A 19,300-nucleotide genomic window follows, 5' to 3' on the forward strand; every position below is an offset into this window, starting at 1 on the left:
GAAAACGGGTCATATGTCAGACTGCTGAGATCGCTGGTTCGTTATTTTGACACGCATGTTTTTTGTCTCATCCCAAAAGTATAGCTCTTTATCGACCTTTAGCTTGTCATGAAGCAAGTGCACTTTCTTACCTTGTAGTTTTTCTGCTTTCGCGCTTTCCCACAGAAACTTCCGTTTCTTCAAAGTCGCTTGCGAATAGTCATTTTGAATAGATATGCCTGATCCTCTAAGTTTGCGACAGCTATCGAGTATCAGTTTCTTTTCATTGAAATTTTGAAGATAGACAATGACCGGGCGTTTGCTGCCAAGGCGTCCAAGCCTGTGGATGCGGCCGATAGATTCACATTGTACGTTCATCTTATCCCGCATTATCGTCGTTAGAACTTTTTCTTTAAGAAGCGCTTCCGTTTCCTCGGGGCATTCAGAAACGCCATGAATTATTATGTTTGACCGCCTGTTTCTGTCCTCAAGATCAGTTAGTTTCTTTGACTGGAATGTGATAACGTGTTCTATGGATTTAAGCGTATTTTGAACTCCGTCTTCCGGTGATGAAGGTAGTTCAGACAGCCTTTTTTCAATATGACTGACCATCTGCTGAAGGCTACTGATCTGCCCTTCGACATTAAGTAATTGCGCTTTCATTTCTGCAATGTCATTGCGGATTACAGTTTGACCTTCAAGCAACTGCTCAAACAATTCTTTCTGCGTGGGACCTGGGTTAGTTTCAATGTCCCCGCATAGAAGCAACTTGCAGACAAAAAGACATTCATAGGCAAGGTTAAGGCACTTCCGTGGGCACGGCAGGACAATAATACCACGACAATCACTACGAAGAGAATAATTGTTATAACTGACCTGCAGAACGCAGAACAGAGATCTGGTTAGCGTCATGGCCAAGCCGCGTCCTTCGTGCCCACAAAAGGCAAATCGGTGAGGCGTTTCTTTTATAGCATTTTCTTCGAATGACGTCACGCAGCAACTGCCGATTGGTGTCGCCAGCGGAGTCAAATTGCCAGGGTGGAACCACAGCGGAATTTGTCCGGCGGCGATATCTGGAGGAAGTTGATACTTGTCGATGATGCCGTCGTTTTCCCAGCACGTGTGGCCTCTCACAGCTGAAGATGCGCTAAACTGGAAAATGCCCTGCAGAACGCAGAACAGAGATCTGGTTAGCGTCATGGCCAAGCCGCGTCCTTCGTGCCCACAAAAGGCAAATCGGTGAGGCGTTTCTTTTATAGCATTTTCTTCGAATGACGTCACGCAGCAACTGCCGATTGGTGTCGCCAGCGGAGTCAAATTGCCAGGGTGGAACCACAGCGGAATTTGTCCGGCGGCGATATCTGGAGGAAGTTGATACTTGTCGATGATGCCGTCGTTTTCCCAGCACGTGTGGCCTCTCACAGCTGAAGATGCGCTAAACTGGAAAATGCCCTGCAGAACGCAGAACAGAGATCTGGTTAGCGTCATGGCCAAGCCGCGTCCTTCGTGCCCACGAAGGACGCGGCACCACCATGGCCTTCGGAGACCGTGTAGCGGATGTCACCGAGTGCTTCGCATCCGAGGAAATGGTTGATGGAGATAAGTTTCTGGACCACATCGACGTCAGTTCGAAGCTTTCGGACGAGAAGAAGGCCGCACTGCATACCCTGCTGAAGGAATTTAAATCTTGCTTCGCCTCTTCATCTAGAGTCGGTCAAACACCCCTCATAAAGCACCGAATTATTACCGACGATGATGTTCGCCCAATCCGCCAGCAACCTTACCGTGTTTCGGCTAAAGAACGCGAGACTATACAGACGCAGGTAAAGGAGATGCTTGACGACGGGGTGATACAACCGTCGAGCAGCCCGTGGTCCTCGCCAGTCGTTCTAGTAAAGAAGAAAGACGGAACGCTGCGATTCTGTGTTGACTACAGGAAACTCAATAGCGTCACCAAAAAAGACGTCTACCCGCTTCCACGGGTTGATGATTCTCTCGACAGGCTACGACACGCGAAGTATTTTTCATCGATAGATTTGAAGAGCGGCTATTGGCAGATAGAGGTCGATGAGCGAGACAGAGAGAAGACAGCGTTTGTAACTCCCGATGGGCTTTATGAATTCAGAGTTCTTCCTTTCGGCCTCTGTTCGGCTCCCGCAACATTCCAGCGAATGATGGATACCGTCCTCGCTGGCTTGAAGTGGCAAAGCTGCCTTGTATACCTTGATGATGTGGTCATCTTTGCCGAGAGTTTCGAAGAACATCTGAAGCGTCTAAGAATGGTTCTGGAAGCTATTCGTTCGGCCGAACTCACGCTAAAACCCCAGAAGTGCCATTTCGGCTACGATGAGCTGAAATTTCTGGGACATGTTGTGAGTGCGGATGGAGTGCGGCCTGACCCAGAAAAAACTGCAGCAGTCGCCACCTTTCCTGTGCCGTCAGACAAAAAAGCGGTACGGCGTTTTCTCGGCTTGTGTGCTTATTATCGCCGATTCATTACCAACTTCTCGACGATAGCCGAACCGCTCACGCGACTCACCCGAGATGATGTACCGTTTGCCTGGACTACAGAGCAAGAAGCAGCTTTCACAGAGTTACGGCAGCGAATGCAAGAGGCACCTGTTCTTGCGCATTTTGATGAGGACGCTGATACCGAAGTTCACACGGATGCAAGCAACGTCGGACTTGGCGCTGTCCTTGTACAACGGCACAACGGCGTAGAACATGTCATAGCTTACGCCAGTCGTACTCTCTCTCGAGCCGAGGCCAACTACTCCACTTCAGAGAAGGAATGCCTCGCAGTCGTGTGGGCAACGGCAAAGTTTCGACCTTACCTCTACGGCCGTCCCTTCAAGGTGGTGACCGATCACCATTCGCTGTGTTGGCTGGCCAATCTCCGTGACCCGTCTGGTCGTCTCGCTCGGTGGAGTTTGCGCTTGCAAGAGTTTGACATCATGATTGTGTATAGGTCTGGGCGCAAGCACGAAGATGCCGACGCACTTTCTCGAGCACCCGTGGGACATCCTGATATGGACTCGGAATATGCTGATGGTTTTCTCGGAGCCCTCAGTGATTCTGACTTTATGTCTAGACAGAGAGCCGATCAGGAATTGCGCCCTATTATTGATTCCTTAGAAGGCCGAAATTCTCACACTCCTCGGCGCATCGCTCGCGAATTGTCATCCTTTTGTCTAAGGAGGGGCATTCTTTACAAGAAAAATGCTCGAGGTAGCAACAAAGCCTTCCTCCTCGTTGTACCAGCCGACATGCGGGATGACATCCTCCTCGCGTGCCACGACGAGCCCACGTCGGGACACTTGGGCTACTCGCGGACTCTCGCCAGAGTGCGCCAGCAGTACTATTGGCCACGACTTTCGACCAGTGTACACCGCTACGTGCAAGGCTGCCGCGAGTGCCAGCGTCGCAAGACGCCACCCGTGAAACCTGCGGGCCTTCTCCACCCTATTACACCACCACGGACACCTTTCGACCTCGTGGGAATGGACCTTCTAGGACCCTTCCCTTTGTCGGCCACTGGTAACAAATGGATTATAGTGGCAACCGATTACTTGACCCGGTATGCTGAGACAAAGGCATTACCCCGCGGCACGGCGTCTGAAGTGGCGAAGTTCTTCGTGCAGCACATCGTCCTCCGGCACGGCGCGCCGTCATGTGTGATTACGGATAGAGGAACATCATTTACGGCACAAATGCTAGAGGACATTTTCAGACTGAGCTGCACGAGTCACCGAAAAACAACGGCTTACCACCCACAAAGTAATGGACTGACGGAAAGGCTCAACAAGACCATAGCGGACATGCTGTCAATGTACGTGGACGTGCAGCACAAAACCTGGGACGATATCCTCCCATACGTCACGTTCGCATACAATACGGCAATGCAGGAAACAACCCGATTTTCACCTTTCCACCTTGTTTATGGACGCAACGTACAAACGATGCTTGACGCTATGCTGCCGTACGATAATAGCGATGCTCTTTCTCCAGAAGCCGAGCAATACACGCAGTACGCCGAAGAGGCTCGTCAACTGGCTCGCGTGAACATCGGTCACCAACAAGACGCAGATGCACGACGTTACAACCTTCGCCGTCGAAACGTCGCATACCACCCGGGTGAACGAGTGTGGGTGTGGACTCCTGTCCGACGACCAGGCTTGTCTGAAAAGCTTCTGAGCCGTTATTTCGGACCATACAAGGTTATCCGACGTGTGAGTGACCTTACATACGAAGTACTTCCGGACGGCACAGTGTCGTCACGTCGACAACATCGGCCCGAAACTGTGCATGTCGTACGACTCAAGCCGTACTACACACAATAGTCTCTGTGCTTGCGAGTTACTTCGCAAACGTGACAGTGATCTCATGTGGTGTTTTTTTTTTTTTTTTCTTGACTCTTCCACTGGTGCTGTTGTGTTCGCGCATGGTCCAAGTGCTTGTGCGCCCTCTTTGTTTTCCCTGGCACTCACTTTGTCATTCTCTGCGTCAACGCGTGTTCTAATTATGGGTTTTTTTTTTCTTCTTCTTTTTATTTAGAAGCATCGAGTCGATGCTTTTTAAAAGGGGGGACTAATGCCGCATGAATTCGCGTGGTTTTCGTGTGGAAGAGGACGAAGAGGTTGGGATTGAGCCGCTTTTTAATGCCGCATGAATTCGCGTGGTTTTGGGTGGAAGAGGACGAAGAGGTTGGGTTGGAGCAGTTTTTCTTTTTGTCCTAGCTTGACGAGCAGTTCTGCGGAAGGTTTCCTTGAGTGAGACAAGATTGGTGACAATATATCCACGACGCGCATAGTCTCCCACAAAGCAAATATGTGCATTAGAAGAGGGTACCGGCTATAGAGTACATTTTTTTTAAAGTTCACTTACTGCGCGTGACTGTTCACGTGCAATGGATTCATGCACCATTTTGTTGGTTTCAGTTGCCGTCCCTACATCTCGTGTAGCTGGCCCTCAACAAAGAAGAGCTGCAGGTGACATAGGCTGCAGTTACACGACGACTGCTCCGCGTTTTCTGGCATAGAAACCGACATGAACTGCATCCGCTATAATCTTCCATGCTTTCGCGACTTTACTTTTCGTTAATTCATCGCCAACTGTTTTTGCTTCCCTTCCTTCAGCATAGGGTAGCCAATAAATTCTGAAAACCCGGAAATCCCGCACACACACACAGACGTGACGCATGAACAACATAACTGCCAACTGGTTACATACACCTTCGTAGGCACATACAGGCAATAGGAAAATCTCATGGGGGTAAGGCATGCTTTTGCGCATGTTTGACAAGGCACGCGCAGAACCCAAGGCATGAATGACGATGACAAGACATGTTTGTGGCGCTTGTGTGCGTGTTTTTGTGCTTTTCTTTTCGTCTTGTCTTCATCGTGCACTTCAAACTTTTTTTTAGCGTAGAGTACACCTGAGATCTTACGCAACTGACGAGAGCAAGGTCATGGGGTCTTTGCATATGCTGACTTTTTCCTAAGAGGACTGAACGGAGGGCGTGTTGATAAATGATAACTACAAAAACTGCGCGAAAAAGAGACAAAAAACAAAGAAGGCACACACACACAAGCGCAGACACACAAGACGTTTTCTAGCTGATATGAGATGACCAACAGCGTCATGATATGCAAACGAGGGAGAAAAAAAAACATAGAAACTGAAGACGCGAATATAAAGGCTGGAAGCGTATTAGTTCCGAGTCACTGCCTAATCCAGCGGCCCAGAACGAAAAGGGTACAGCCTCGAGACTGTTTATCGATTCGCTGCCTTAAAAGTGAAAAAAAAAAAAACGTAAACGCATCAGAGAGTTCCCCGAGGCATCTCAATAAAGGGGGAAACCTCTCGGTCTGACTGCAGAGTATATAAAAAGTAAGCTCATAAACGAAAGCTAACAGCCACCTCTAGATAGCGGCCCCGCCGTCTAGTGGCTAAGGTACTCGGATTCTGACCCGTAGAACGCGGGATCGTATCCAGGCTTAGGCGACTGCATTTTCAATGGAGACGAAAATGCTGTAGGCCCATACACTCAGATTTGAGAGAGAGAGATAAAGATGCAAGGAAAGGCCGGGAGGTTAACCAGACGCACATCCGGTTTGCTACCCTGCACTGGGGAAGGGATAAAGGGGAGATAAGAGGTTGCAGAAAGATGAGAAGGTACACACAATGACGAGCACACTAGGGGAGCACACACAGTCTACAGGCGGTCGCTCAGGTTTGTTGACTTTAGGTAAAGTAGCAGTGCTTTAGTTGCTTTCTGCGCAACTGAGGCAGATGCCCAAGGTCCTAGTATCTTCTGCACACAAAATGGTCCGGGGTCAAGTTGATTCAAAACCATCCGGAGCTGGCATATTTGGGTGCACGTTAAACAAATACAGGTGCTCGCAATTTCCGGAGCCCTCTACTACAGCGTCTCTCATAATAATATGGTGGTTTCGGGACGTTAAACCCCACATATCAATCAAACCTCTGAGATAGCGGCCGGATTTCGCGCCTGCTAAGGGAAAACTTGGGAGATATCCTACTTTTGGTTAGTTAGGGGAAAAAATGAGTAATGTTAGAAAAAAAAAAACAGAAGGCAGTTAGATGAAAGAGAGAAGCTGAAAAAAAAAATAGGAAGAAGCAAAATGCAATGTTTTCCTGGAGAAGAAAGACTGAAGGGAACTAATTAATACCTTACTAGTGCGAAGTAAGAAAATGTTAGAGCCAGAGCAGAGGATTAAGAAGTGCCTAAAAAGCGAAGGGAGGAATGAGCAGAGGCATTCTTCGCCAACATCAGGCTCAACATAAATGTGCGCATGGCGTTTCAAGCTATCATGTGCGTTTTCAAGCTATCATATTGAGAGGAATGTAAGCTTAGTAAAAATACTGGCAGGCACTTGTCAGTGTGACTGTCAGCGTTAAAGCGGTCGTGAAACGCTCGCTCTAAAGCGACAATGCGAAACCGCCGGCGTCCACATGCACTCACTAGATGACGTCATCATAAGTAATGATTTGCCCATCGAGGAACGTGGAGCTCTTCAGTACTTTCAAGTGCGTGCAATTGGGACACCCATCAGCGTCTTTGCCATACGCAAACGGCGCTAACTTGAACTGTGACGTCATATTAAGCAGCGTTCTTATGGGACGCGGATCGTGTATGGCAGACGCCGATGAGCGCCTCTTGCGCGCGCTCGATATTCAGTAGAGTTTCGCGTTCCTCCATAGGCAATGCGTCTATGCAGGTACACTCGGACTGATGATATAGTTAGAGCATGTGGCTGCCAATGGTGCCGCATTGTCGCTGTAAAGCGACCGTTTCACGTCTCCTTTAATTTAATTACTCTTGAAGCGATATGACGACGGCATCACAGTATTGTCAGTCATGCGTGAGGTGAGTATTGCAACCGATCTCCTTTACAGCCCTTCGCTCTGGACGCGCTATGCCCCATGGCACGAATTTCGCACGTAGTGCTTGTGTACATACATATTCGGGCAAGGCTGTTTGAATAACCCATAATTTATTCAGTTCGGCAGAAGGCGAAGAAAATAATCGTGACGCTTGTCCCGTGGCTGTGGTGTTTTTAGGGGCGAAGCTCCTAATGGCGTGGCTTGTGCATCCCTCGTAGTACGTAACCACCAGTGGCACATACCCGAAATAGCGGTCCTTACGATTTTGACCTCCAAGGTGGTTCCAGTGAGAAATTTCTTCTGTGCGTTGTTGAACAATAAAATACAGTGCTCAATGCACATGTTAATGGCTGCTAAGGGGGAATGAGAGACAGGAGCATTCGGCCTTTAGTTAACGCGCACGCTGCGATATCCCCATTAGCAGCTATTGGCATGTACATTGAGCACGATCTGACAAGAAAGGGTTGCTACGTTATACTCGCTGGGTGTAACCTCCTTGGTTTTAGAAAGGTTTAGCGAGCGTTGGGCCGCATAGCCATGAATACAGTGAACTAGTATATAATACCATGAACTAGAGGTGGTTAAAGGTGGGAAATAAACCAAAAGCGCAAGCCGTAAGAAAGTGTGCATGTGCCGCCTCCCGTTTAGTCCTTGAAATGTCCGCTGGATGGCGGTGCTTCTATATGGAGGATATATCATGAAAAGATGCGAGATGGTGGTACTTGGAGTGCTGAATAGATGGACGAACGGACACACCGACAGATGCATGGATGGACGCACGAACGGACGCAGGCGCGGATGCATGGACGAACGCAGGGACGGACGCACGAACAGACGCACGCACGCACGGGTGGATGGACGCATGGACGGTTACACAGACGTACGCAGGAACGTACGGAAGCAAGAACGAATGGACGGACGAATGCTTCGCCCCACTCCCCATCATTCACTCCATTCATATGCTGCCATTTTTTATGAGTTTACGCCAACAATTAGCTTTGTCGTAAAATTCTTGTTGCATGCAGCCACGAAATCGTACCATAGGCTGGTCTATAATCAGACCAGTCTATGGTATGAATCAGATTTTACGTCAGGGTTGCCTGCCGCAATTTTTCATTGGCTGATCCCCTTTAGCGCGCGTACGCACACGTACGCACACGCACACACACACACACACACAGACACACACGCACGCACACACACAAACACAACACACACACACACGCACACACACACATACAAACACACACACACGCACGCACACGCACGCACACGCACACACACACGCACGCACACGCACACACGCACGCACGCACGCACACAACACACACACACACACACGAACTCCAAAAACTCAAGTGGCGGAAATACACTGCTGCTGCATATCGACCTGCTCATTCCTGAGAAGCTAACTAGTTTATTTATTACAGTTTCATGCTGCACCCATTAGGTTTTACCCATGTTTTTTTAAACTAATTGGCTTTTTGAAAAAAATAAAAATTAGGCAAGTTTCTTCACTTCATTTATGTTAGATTGGCCCGTTATATCTCCTGGTGATACGGGCTACCCCCTTTTTCCTTTTAGTTACTTTTACATATAGGTGGCGGAAAACACACACACACACACACACACACACACACACACACACACACACACACACACACACACACACACACACACACACACACACACACACACACACACACACACACACACACACACACACACACACACACACACGCACACACACACACACACTGACCAGAGTCTCCTGGAAGTCGTGGGCGTCATTGGTTCCCTCCACCTTGTAAACTCCGCTTTGGTTCAGGTAGCTGTAGTAGTCAGGGTTAGCCACTCCCAATTCTTCTGCAAATAGAGAAAGCACGTCCCTTTTATTCGATCTATGTGAAATACGTACGTTAGAAATACGAACTGCGGTGGTTTCTTACATACAGAATAGATGCATTTCACAAAGAACGCTACGCGCACAGTCCTCTCTTTCCTCGCGTCACGATTGAACGGAGAATTCACATAAGCCTGACAAACCAATTGAAATACGGTGTGCACGAGGTCCGACTTACGTTGTACGCTTGCCAAGGCGAAGCTCTGAGCGCACTACAGCACGAAAAAAAAAAAAAACACAACGGACGGAACACAAACGACGACTACGAGCACTGATCCATTCTTTGTGTGTTTTTCGCGCTGTAGTGCTCCAGAATAACGTACCAACAAAGTCTAATTCGCCATTTTATTGAAACTCAAACCTTCCAAGTGCTTCTCAAAACTCAGACTGCCGAACACTCACAGCTGTCAGGAAAATAGGATGTAGAAGGGTCATGTGTGCAAGCATATTTCTATGAGCAAGAGCGCAAGAGTGCTGGAAAACAGCGTCTCCTGATCTTCAACGGGACAGCCCTGCTTTTGAGTCGTAGATGCTCGACTCCTCCGGGGGACCAAGGAACGGAGGTAATATATAGTATTTCTCGCAGATCAGTGTAAATCCACTTCTTTAATTGTGCACAAACATGAGTCCATTGTGTCTTTATTTCGTTTTACACCTCTATCTGAAAAAGTATTCCGCACATTTACGTTACACAACTAAGTTTCATACTACTTTTTCATTGTTCTTATATGTTTTTCTGTCTAGGGCAGGTTTTTTTACTTATTTCGTGTAAAGCTCACATTCAGAACACGTGAAAAAAAGTAGACGCCACCGAACAGAAGGTGCCACCAATTGATAAATTTTGTGCAATCACAAAAAAATAATAAAAAAAGGTGCGGACAACTGGTTTCAAAACAACATGCACGCATACTTACTCTTCATCTCCGGAGAGGCACCGTAGCAGACTTGGTAGAAAATGTGGAAATTTCGTTCGTTCGGGCTCTGGCTCACAACTCTCGACTGCAGGGGAGAAGGAAGCGGAGAGGACACGTCACTGCTTTCGGCTTTGCACACTGTCATGCGCACGCTTTTCGGGTGCAATGCGTACAAAAAAAGACGAATGACAAAACATCCGAAAACAGGCACCTTTTCCAGGAGGAAATTGGAGATGCGTCCTCCCTCGGGAACGCCACCCCGGCTGAACTGGATCTCCACGTATTTGCCCTAGAATGAAATAAAGTAAAATATTTTGATTGAAATGACATAAAATAAAAATTAGATCCCGCCTCAAGCACTTAGGGTCACTATATTGTTATTGGTACACGCCGTCCCCTATTCGAAAAAAAAAGAAGAAAAAAAGAAATGTGGAAGAACAGGCACAGAAAGGTAGAAAACAAGCTAGTTACCGAAAAAGAGATGTGTAAGACGTTGCAATGACTACGCTTAACGTAAACACTAAATACGTCATTTTCCGTTCTGATAAGCCCCGCCACGGTGGTCTAGTGGCTAAGGCACTCGACTGCTGACCCGCAGGTCGCGGGATCAAATCCCGGCTGCGGCATCTGCGTTTTCGACGCAGGCGAAAATGCTGGAGGCCCGTGTGCTGAGATTTGGGTGCACGTTAAAGAACCCCAGGTGGTCGAAATTTCCGGAGTCCTCCACTACGGCGTCTCTCATAATCATATGGTGGTTTTGGGACGTTAAACCCCACATATCGATCAATTCTGTTCTGGTAAAAAACAAAACTAAAGCCTATAGAGTCACCCTTTCAGCAATGTTTAATGATCCTTTTTATATGCCCGTGTGTACGTGAACGCAATATATAGAATACGACAATTTTTGTACAGATTCTTCGGAAAGTTACACAAAAAACTATATACAGGCTTTATCTAGGCCGCCTTTACAAATTTCTTGCAAGCAGTGGCCTCCCCATGAAAAAGAAGTCACCCCTACATTTTATTTAAAAGGAATGCCTGACTGAGAGAGATGCAGCTAAAAAAAGAAAACAAAATATAGGCCCAGTCATTTCGCTTCAATTATAGGGTCGTAGGCCGATAGCCCCGAAAGTTTTCTGGCTCGTGGGCATGTCGTACCAGCAATAATTCCAGAAGAAACAAGCACAAATGCGACCCAGTATAGCATATTCCCAATACACGATGAAAATCCCGACGGACGAAAAGAAAATCTATTCAGTCGATGCTTTTATGCCACCCCCTTGGCGTTAAAGCGCTCAAGTTGACGTGAGTGACCCCTCAACCATAACAAACGCGTAGCGACATCTAGAGCTTAGTTGTAAGTATAATGCAACGCTATAATACACAATGAAAAGCGCGCTTATCCGAGTAATCAATTTCATGAATAAATTTTATGCGTTTTATTGCCGGGGGTGGTACCAGAGTTTCATTACGGAGGCTTTGGGAAAGGGGTGGGGGCTGTTTGCTTTTAGCGTGCAAGGGGGTGTTGGTAAGGAATTTAAGGGGAGGGGGGGGGGGGCGTGACAGTCGCATCCAATCGTTTCTTCTGGCCATGCTGTTGTTCCCTGCAGGTTTTCCCGAACATAACCCGTACGCGCAATAATCCACTGCACACAGCGAGAAGTGACACAACCGAGATTCAAATAATGCAGCGGAAGCTCACACTGGGAGCGCGAATCTTTTAATGTGCGAATTCTCTTCATGTGCGCCCTCGTCGTTCATATGCGACCCCAGAAGAATCGATGGGACCATTGTGAACGTCTCCCGTGCCATTGTTCCTGCCGTATACAATGTCGAGCACCGCAGCCCCTTCGCCGGACAGCGGTATATAGACCACCTCGATTCACGGCCATTCTCAGAAGCAAGGCTCCCTGGACCACGAACATACACATACACGCACTGACGATGCAGTAAAGCGATCGGGTCATTGATGAGCACTTGCTGACCTCGAAGGCGATCGTGTGTGCTTCGTGTCCCGAATACGGACGCGACACGTGCAGTATTATCGAATCGGGACGGGACGACTTAGGAGTACACATAACGCAGATGCTTTCGTTTCCGCCGTGTTCGGCACACTTTCTCTCTCCATCGGCCGCAATCGATCGATGGTTACGGGGCTCGGCTGCTGACACGAAAGTCGCGGGTTAGATTCCAGCCGCGGCATTGAGGTGGAGTCGAAAGGGCCCGTGTACTGTGCGATTTCAGTGGGTGTCAAATAAATTTACGGAGCCCTTCACTACGGCGTGCCTCACATTCATATTGTGGTTTCGATGCGTGACAGTCTACATAGTATTATTATTATTATTATTATTATTATTATTATTATTATTCAGTATTTACGTAAGCCTCTTTTTATCCCGTTAAAGGATAACAAACCGGACGCGCCTTCGCTTAGCCTCACAACCTTTTTTCTTGGCAATGTTTTTCCCATTTGCATGAGGTAATAAGAATGGTTGTGATGGCTCTGCAGCCAGAGTCGTTATTTATAGTAGCCCAATCGGACGAAGGCATTGCGAGACGTTTCTGGTTCCTCCTAAAACTTTCGTAAGCGGTTTCTACGTCATTAACCTAAAATACCTCCTAATGCACGAAGTTAAAAAAAAAACAGATATTTTGCAGGTAAAATTACAGCACCGAAGGGATGGTGCCCGGTGCTACCAGCCACAAGGGCAGAATGAATAATAAAAGAGAAACGACGCTATACGAAATATACGAAAGATCGTTTTTCACCCCCCCCCCCCCCCCACCATTCCTCACCGTCATTTATGGCAGTCTATATGTTTAATAGTCAGTAAGGCGGAGTCAGATTTCAGTTTGACCGGCTGCAATTAAGGCTTCAAATAGGTAAACGAATTGAATTAAAAAACTTTATTTCAGTCCTGAAGGACGTGATTAGCACGTAGCGGGCGTCTCCCACGTATAGGGACCGACAGGGAGTACCTGGCGGCCGCTTCGTGGGCCTGAAATATACATTTCCCGCTTCGCTGCAACAATGTTAATGATCGAGAGTTGGAAAATACAGCGAGCTGCGTCAACCACACCAAAGTTAATGTGCACTGTGATCCAATACCGAAAGTAACGAACGCTAGAAATGTTTCACTGTTTCTTGCAGCAGATGCCATTTCGTTGGCATTTACAAATAAAATTTTGCAGGAGCGAGTACTAGGTTGATCATGTTACAGCGCTGATGATCCAATACAATATTTATACTCTGTTTAAATATTAAAAAAAGTAATAGGCCAACCAAATGCAAAATGAGCTTTTAACCGGCGTATAATTCGTGCTTTCTTAACAAAAAAAAAATGGCAGCATATCCACGGAGTGAATCATAGAGAGTGGGGCGAAGCATTCGTCCGCCCATTCGTTCTTGCTTCCTTCCGTCTGTGCGACCGTCCATGCGTCCATCCGCCCGTCCGTGCGTGCGTCCGTTCCTGCGTTCGTTCATGCATCCGCCCCTGCGTCCGTTCATGCGTCCATTCATGCATCTGTCTGTGTGTCCGTTCGTCCATCTATTCAACACTCCAAGTACCACCATCTCGCATCATTTCGTCATATATTCCCCATATAGAAACACCGCCATCCAGCGAACATTCCAAGGACTAAACGAGAGGTGGCACACGCACACTTTCTAACAGCTTGCGCTTCGGGTCTACTTCCCACCTTTAACCACCCCGAGTTCATGGTATATACTAGTTCACTGTATTCATGGCACTGCGGCCCAACACCCGCTAAACCTTTCTAAAACCAAGGAGGTTACGCCCAGCGAGTATAACGTAGCAACCTTTTCCTGGCGGATAGAGCTCAATGTACATGCCAATGGCTGCATGGGAAATGAGAGACAGGAGAATTCGGCTTTTACTTTCTTACGGCTTGCACTTCGTGCCTACTTCCCACCTTTAACTACCTCGAGTTCATTCATGGTATATACTAGTTCATTGTATTCATGGCACTGCGGCTCAACGCTCGCTAAACCTTTCTAAAACTAAGGTGGTTACACCCAGCGGGTATAACGTAGCAACCCTTTCCCTTCAGATAGTGCTCAATGTACATGCAATGGCTGCTAATGGGGATCGCAGCGTGCTCATTAACTAAAAGCCAAATGCTCCTGTCTCTCATACCCCATTATCAGCTATTGGCATGTACATTGAGCACTATTTTTTGTTGTTCAACAACGCACAGAAGGAATTTCTCACCGGCACCACCTTGGTGGTCAAAATGTTTGCAGGTGAAAGCGTAAGACTGGTTACATACTACGTGGGACGAACTGGTGCCGCTATAAGGAGCTTCGCCCCTAAAAGAGAATAGCTTTAGTAGACTTCTTTCAGTGGCACGCGTACACCAATAAACATTTAGGAGTGGTTTAGCTCGGCTATGCCAGGATATACGTAGCGTGAACCACGGACAGACTGGCGGACGAACCACGGACGAGCGAACCACGGATGGACGCACGAGTCACGGACAGACGGACGGATGGAGGGACAGACGGACGGACGGACGGACGGACTAGCAAGCGAGCGATTTCCGGCGCGCAAACTGTGCCGCGGCGTGTAACGTCACTATTTCTTGCGATTACGCAGAACTGTTAACCGTAAGCCACGCGCATCTGCTCAACATCGGCCGGTGTAGCTTGCGCTACAATAATAGGTAATCTTGACCAAAACTTTAGACAGAGTAAAACCTACATGACGGTACAAGGACCTTGTCTCGTAAACGCTGAACTTAAAAGAAACGGCATAAGAAAAACATATGAATAGTAATAAGCAAAGGCTATCCCCTCGCAAGCATGAACGCAAGATTCAAGTGATTCGTTTATCGACAAAGCCGCCAACTCGCGAACATTTTGGGAGAATTCTCGACTCGAGGGAGGCCAAATGTTTGCCTGCTATGACATCAGATAATAGCAGCCGTCTGGAAAATTGTCCTACGCTTCCGATGCTTTCCTGAAAGTCATGAAATGTAGTGAAAATTACAACGAAACGACTTAATTTTTTTTCTTCGAAAGGGTTGGCCATCAGTGATTTAGTAGTAGGCACTCCGCATGCAAATGAGGTATATTCACTTAAATTGCGGGAAGCCTCCTCTGTTCACTTTCGGATGCTTTTTTTGCACAACTGCTTAATATATGCACACTCGATAGAGCAACGAGATGAGCGAATGACAGCTCTAAATGAAGAAGACTGGAACACCCTTCAAACCGCTTTTGCACGCACACTCATTAGCATTTAAAGTTTCTCGAAAATGCATTACGCGCTGATTCTGCGCAGGAAAATAAGCTTTTTTTTTTTTTTCAGCGGCAATTGGGGAAATTGCAGTGCGAGAGCAAGCGAGCCATGAACTCACACTTAAGCATGAGAACCCAACACGCGAAGTTCGCGAAGACAAGACTTTTGTGGGAAAGGAAGTGGATGACACCGCAGAAGTGCGAGGATGAGAATAGTTGACGTTTAGTACGCGGAAAAATATAAAATCGGTGATTCCAACTTTTACGGCATCCAATACTCAGATCGAAGTAAAAGTGTGCAGTTGTTAAGCGTAATTTGTTGCTCGAGGAGCGACGTAAAGTATATGTGCAAAAGGTATGAATAATAAATCTGAGGATTGTACGTACGAAAAGCACGTTATGTTTACGAGGGACGCCGCAGTGGAGGGCTCTAAAAATTTTTTGTGCATCTGGTGTTCTTGAACGGGCACTGCCCTCTTGAATGTATAGCCTCCTCCGAAAAGCCACCCCCGTGGTGGGAATTCGATCATGCAACTTTAGGGTTGGGTGCGAAAGTTGCATCGCAGTTTTTGCTGCATCTATAGTGTCAGCCCTCATATACCACCGTAACACGAGAGCACTTCACAGCTGTTAATTACGAAATGATACGCTACAAACTATCATGTCTTTCTCCCTTAAAGTACGCGTGCATTGAATTACGTGAGCTGGAGCCAGCGTCACACGACAATAAATAAATAAATAAATAAATAAATAATAAAAAATGCCACTTATAAGATTACCGAAAAGTACGCACAACGCACTACTTCCTTTTCAATGCATAAGCATGCTTCATAAACATGTCACAATGTCTTGCGTGTAAAAAGAACGTCACGGGCAATATAAACGTCGTCGTTACCATGGAGCTCACGTTTTATTTCTCAGCGCAGTAAACAATACGCAACAGGCGAATGTAGTTCCGCCATTCATAAGCGGGTCGATTGTGGTCGCATGGCTGAATGAAGCTGAAAGCATTTTTTTACGGGACATTTCTATTTAGAGTCGGTGCCATACCAGAATAGTATATATCGGAAGCGTAGAAACATTCCGCCAGCAAGGGCCACACGCGCCAATCACGTAAAAGGAAGCGACGAAGAAAGCTGGCGTGCCGCGGTCACAATAGAAAGCTTTGCGTCGTCGAAAGCACACACGGGGCTGTGCCTCGTGCCCGTGTTGTGGCCACCCAGAAAGGAAAGGGCGATCAATGCGGACCGCGTCCTTGTCGCGAGAGCGTCGCATATCGAGTGATGGATGGAAGCAGGAAAGCCGCTGGTCTCGGTCTTCTTACGTCCTAGCGTGACGTCACAACATCCGCGAACGATATCATCGAGGTATATGGGCTGGGATCTGCATGTACTTAAAGGGTTCCGCTGATGTACACGTGCACACTGCACGCCATGCAAGTCGATATTCGACAATGTCACGTCGGCCTTGGCACGCATCATCCGAGCAAACATCATGGCTACATACATCAACTTCATTGACTACGTACCTAGTACACTGAATTTAGCGCTGTCAGCGTTGCTATGCGATAGATACACACAAGAGTTTTAGTTAAGCTTCAGACGGGCTTATCGTTTCACTGCAAAAGACGCGTTTAATTTGCATTGCTGGCGTGAGAAGGATTTACGAAGCATTCGGAAGATGCCAGCCCAAACCTAATACGTATTTCATGCAAGTTGAAACGTCCGCACGTTGAAATACAGTGATTTGAAACAGCGCAGAGGGGTGTTGCGACAATCCGGTCAGTGGCGCCATCTCTTCTTTCTGTAATGGTGGGTACGTAAAACCACAGAAGTGGCGAGTGCTTGGGAAAATGGCGTTATTTCGGCCACATTGAAGAATGAAGACACCCTAAACGAAAGCGGTGTTACTATGAAGGTGAAGGGCTTTCTTTCTTTTTTTTGCGTAATGAGCTCGAGATCTTGGCAAACAACAGTGAAGCACAATGCAATAAGAAAGAAAGAAAGAAAGAAAGAAAGAAAGAAAAAAGAAAGAAAGAAAGAAAGAAAGATGGCGAAGCGAGAGCTGACAGTAGAAAACGGCAACAGAGGATCTCGGGGGTTCTCGTCAGGGTTAAATGACAGCCACGCACGAAAGTATGGAAAAGGCGGGCCGCTGAAATGGGCCAGGGAGAAGCGACGCTTGCGCAATTTAACCGGACGGGTAACCCTTGCGGTAGCCAGGAATACCGCTCAAACGACCAGGTACAGTCCGAGGTGCTCATTGCTTCAGACGCACACGTCGCACGCGCTCTATAAGAACGTCCCCGCACGCTGTGTTTGTCGCTCGACTGAAGCGGTTTTGGGAAGAAACGCGGGTAAACGAAGCCCGTCGCCCCGCGGCAGAGGTCACGTCACCGCTTTCGCAATCTCCTCTTCTGGTCTGCGTTTCTCGTTCTTCCTTTGTTTTCTTCTATCTGGTGGTTTCGGTACATTAAACCCCACACATCTATTTTTCCTTCTACCTTAGGTCGCTATTAAGGTGACTTGTTTCCATCCCCGTCTTTCCTTTTCATCCTGCCTGTATTCATTCTTCTATACGTTTTCTCTTTCATCCATGCGCTTCCCGACAAATGTAGGAAAGGTTTAGTCATCACACCGCTTTCCTTTCTCAATGTACATCCCCGCCCTCGTACACTCCTTCCCGTTTTTCCATAGCAGACGACCTCCAAAAACTGACCAGGCCAGAATGGAACCTTCCGAGATACCACGCTCTAGAGGTGGAGGCGGTGGCTCTCTATGAACGGCACGTCGAACTAGCTAGCGAGGTAAAACGCAACAACGAATGATGACGTACGAGAAAAAACGAGCGCGAAGCGGTCTTGAGGTTGAAATTCCACGGAATAAAGAAAAAAAATGAATAAAAAACGCAGCCAGGTTTGAGAGGTAAATGAGGGTTATGGAAGCTCTCAGAACGAATAAAACAAGGGCGAACTTGGGCGGCCGGTCGCACGTGAAGGGAATGTTATGCATGAATGGACCTCATCGGATCGCCCCTTGAAGCGCGAATTTCCGCAACCGGCCAAACGAAACAGAATGAGGACGAAAGAAACTGAAACGAAAAGTCCCCCCCCCCCCCCGCCCTCTTTTTATGAATAGACTAGAAGAAAAAGACAAAATAAGGGCAAGACATACGCCTCCGTGCCACATATCCTTCCTTCATCCCCAAAACGGACGTAGCTACGTCCGTTTTGGGGATGAAGGAAGGAAGCTAGTACATTTCGCCTCTTCCCCATCCTCCAGTTTTCCCGGACGGTTTATATTATACGATAAAGCTTAGGGCGGCATATATATGGCAAGAAGAACGCTTTGGGAGCCAACCTTTCACTCTGGTATACCGAAACGTGAATGAAGCAAGCCGAGCGTAACGGAGGCGTGAGCGACGGATCACGCATGCAGGTAAGAATGAAGGAAGCGGCAAGAACCTATAAGAGGCCTCCGGGACGTCAAGACGTGTAGAAAGCGCGAAACTGGAATACAGGCTATTGTTGAAATACAACGCCGGCTTTTCTTATTATCGTAGGAAGCACGAAAATATTGCGCAACACGTAGAACTGCGACACCGAACGGCTGCTATATAAAGTACACGTGGTGGCGAACAATACGATAAGATTATAAGTACCGAGAAAGCGAAGTATAGTGAAGCGACAGGGCTGTACGAATGACTCGTAACTCGTATTACTGTGATGTGTAGATCGCTACGAACGTGGTCATTTAATTACTTCAATGAGCTCTTATGTGGAGTAATTTGCTTAGTTCAGTGCACATTCTGCGTACGCTTAACCTACGCCACGCATGC

General features: G+C 47.5%; 1 protein-coding gene across 2 annotated transcripts in view; it reads right to left on the minus strand.

Annotated features, from left to right (window-relative positions):
• Positions 1-19,300, minus strand: part of LOC119159369 (unconventional myosin-Ie-like) — a 292,958-nt gene that overhangs the window by 67,526 nt on the left and 206,132 nt on the right. For both annotated transcript variants that reach the window (XM_075865081.1, XM_075865080.1), the window contains exons 7-9: positions 10,415-10,492; positions 10,204-10,288; positions 9,149-9,252 (exon numbers count right to left, since the gene is read on the minus strand). In XM_075865081.1, coding sequence (XP_075721196.1) covers positions 9,149-9,252; positions 10,204-10,288; positions 10,415-10,492 — 267 coding nt within the window. The remainder of the gene's footprint in view (positions 1-9,148; positions 9,253-10,203; positions 10,289-10,414; positions 10,493-19,300) is intronic.

Source organism: Rhipicephalus microplus, chromosome 1 (assembly GCF_043290135.1).
Source record: "Rhipicephalus microplus isolate Deutch F79 chromosome 1, USDA_Rmic, whole genome shotgun sequence".
Taxonomy (NCBI): domain Eukaryota; kingdom Metazoa; phylum Arthropoda; class Arachnida; order Ixodida; family Ixodidae; genus Rhipicephalus; species Rhipicephalus microplus.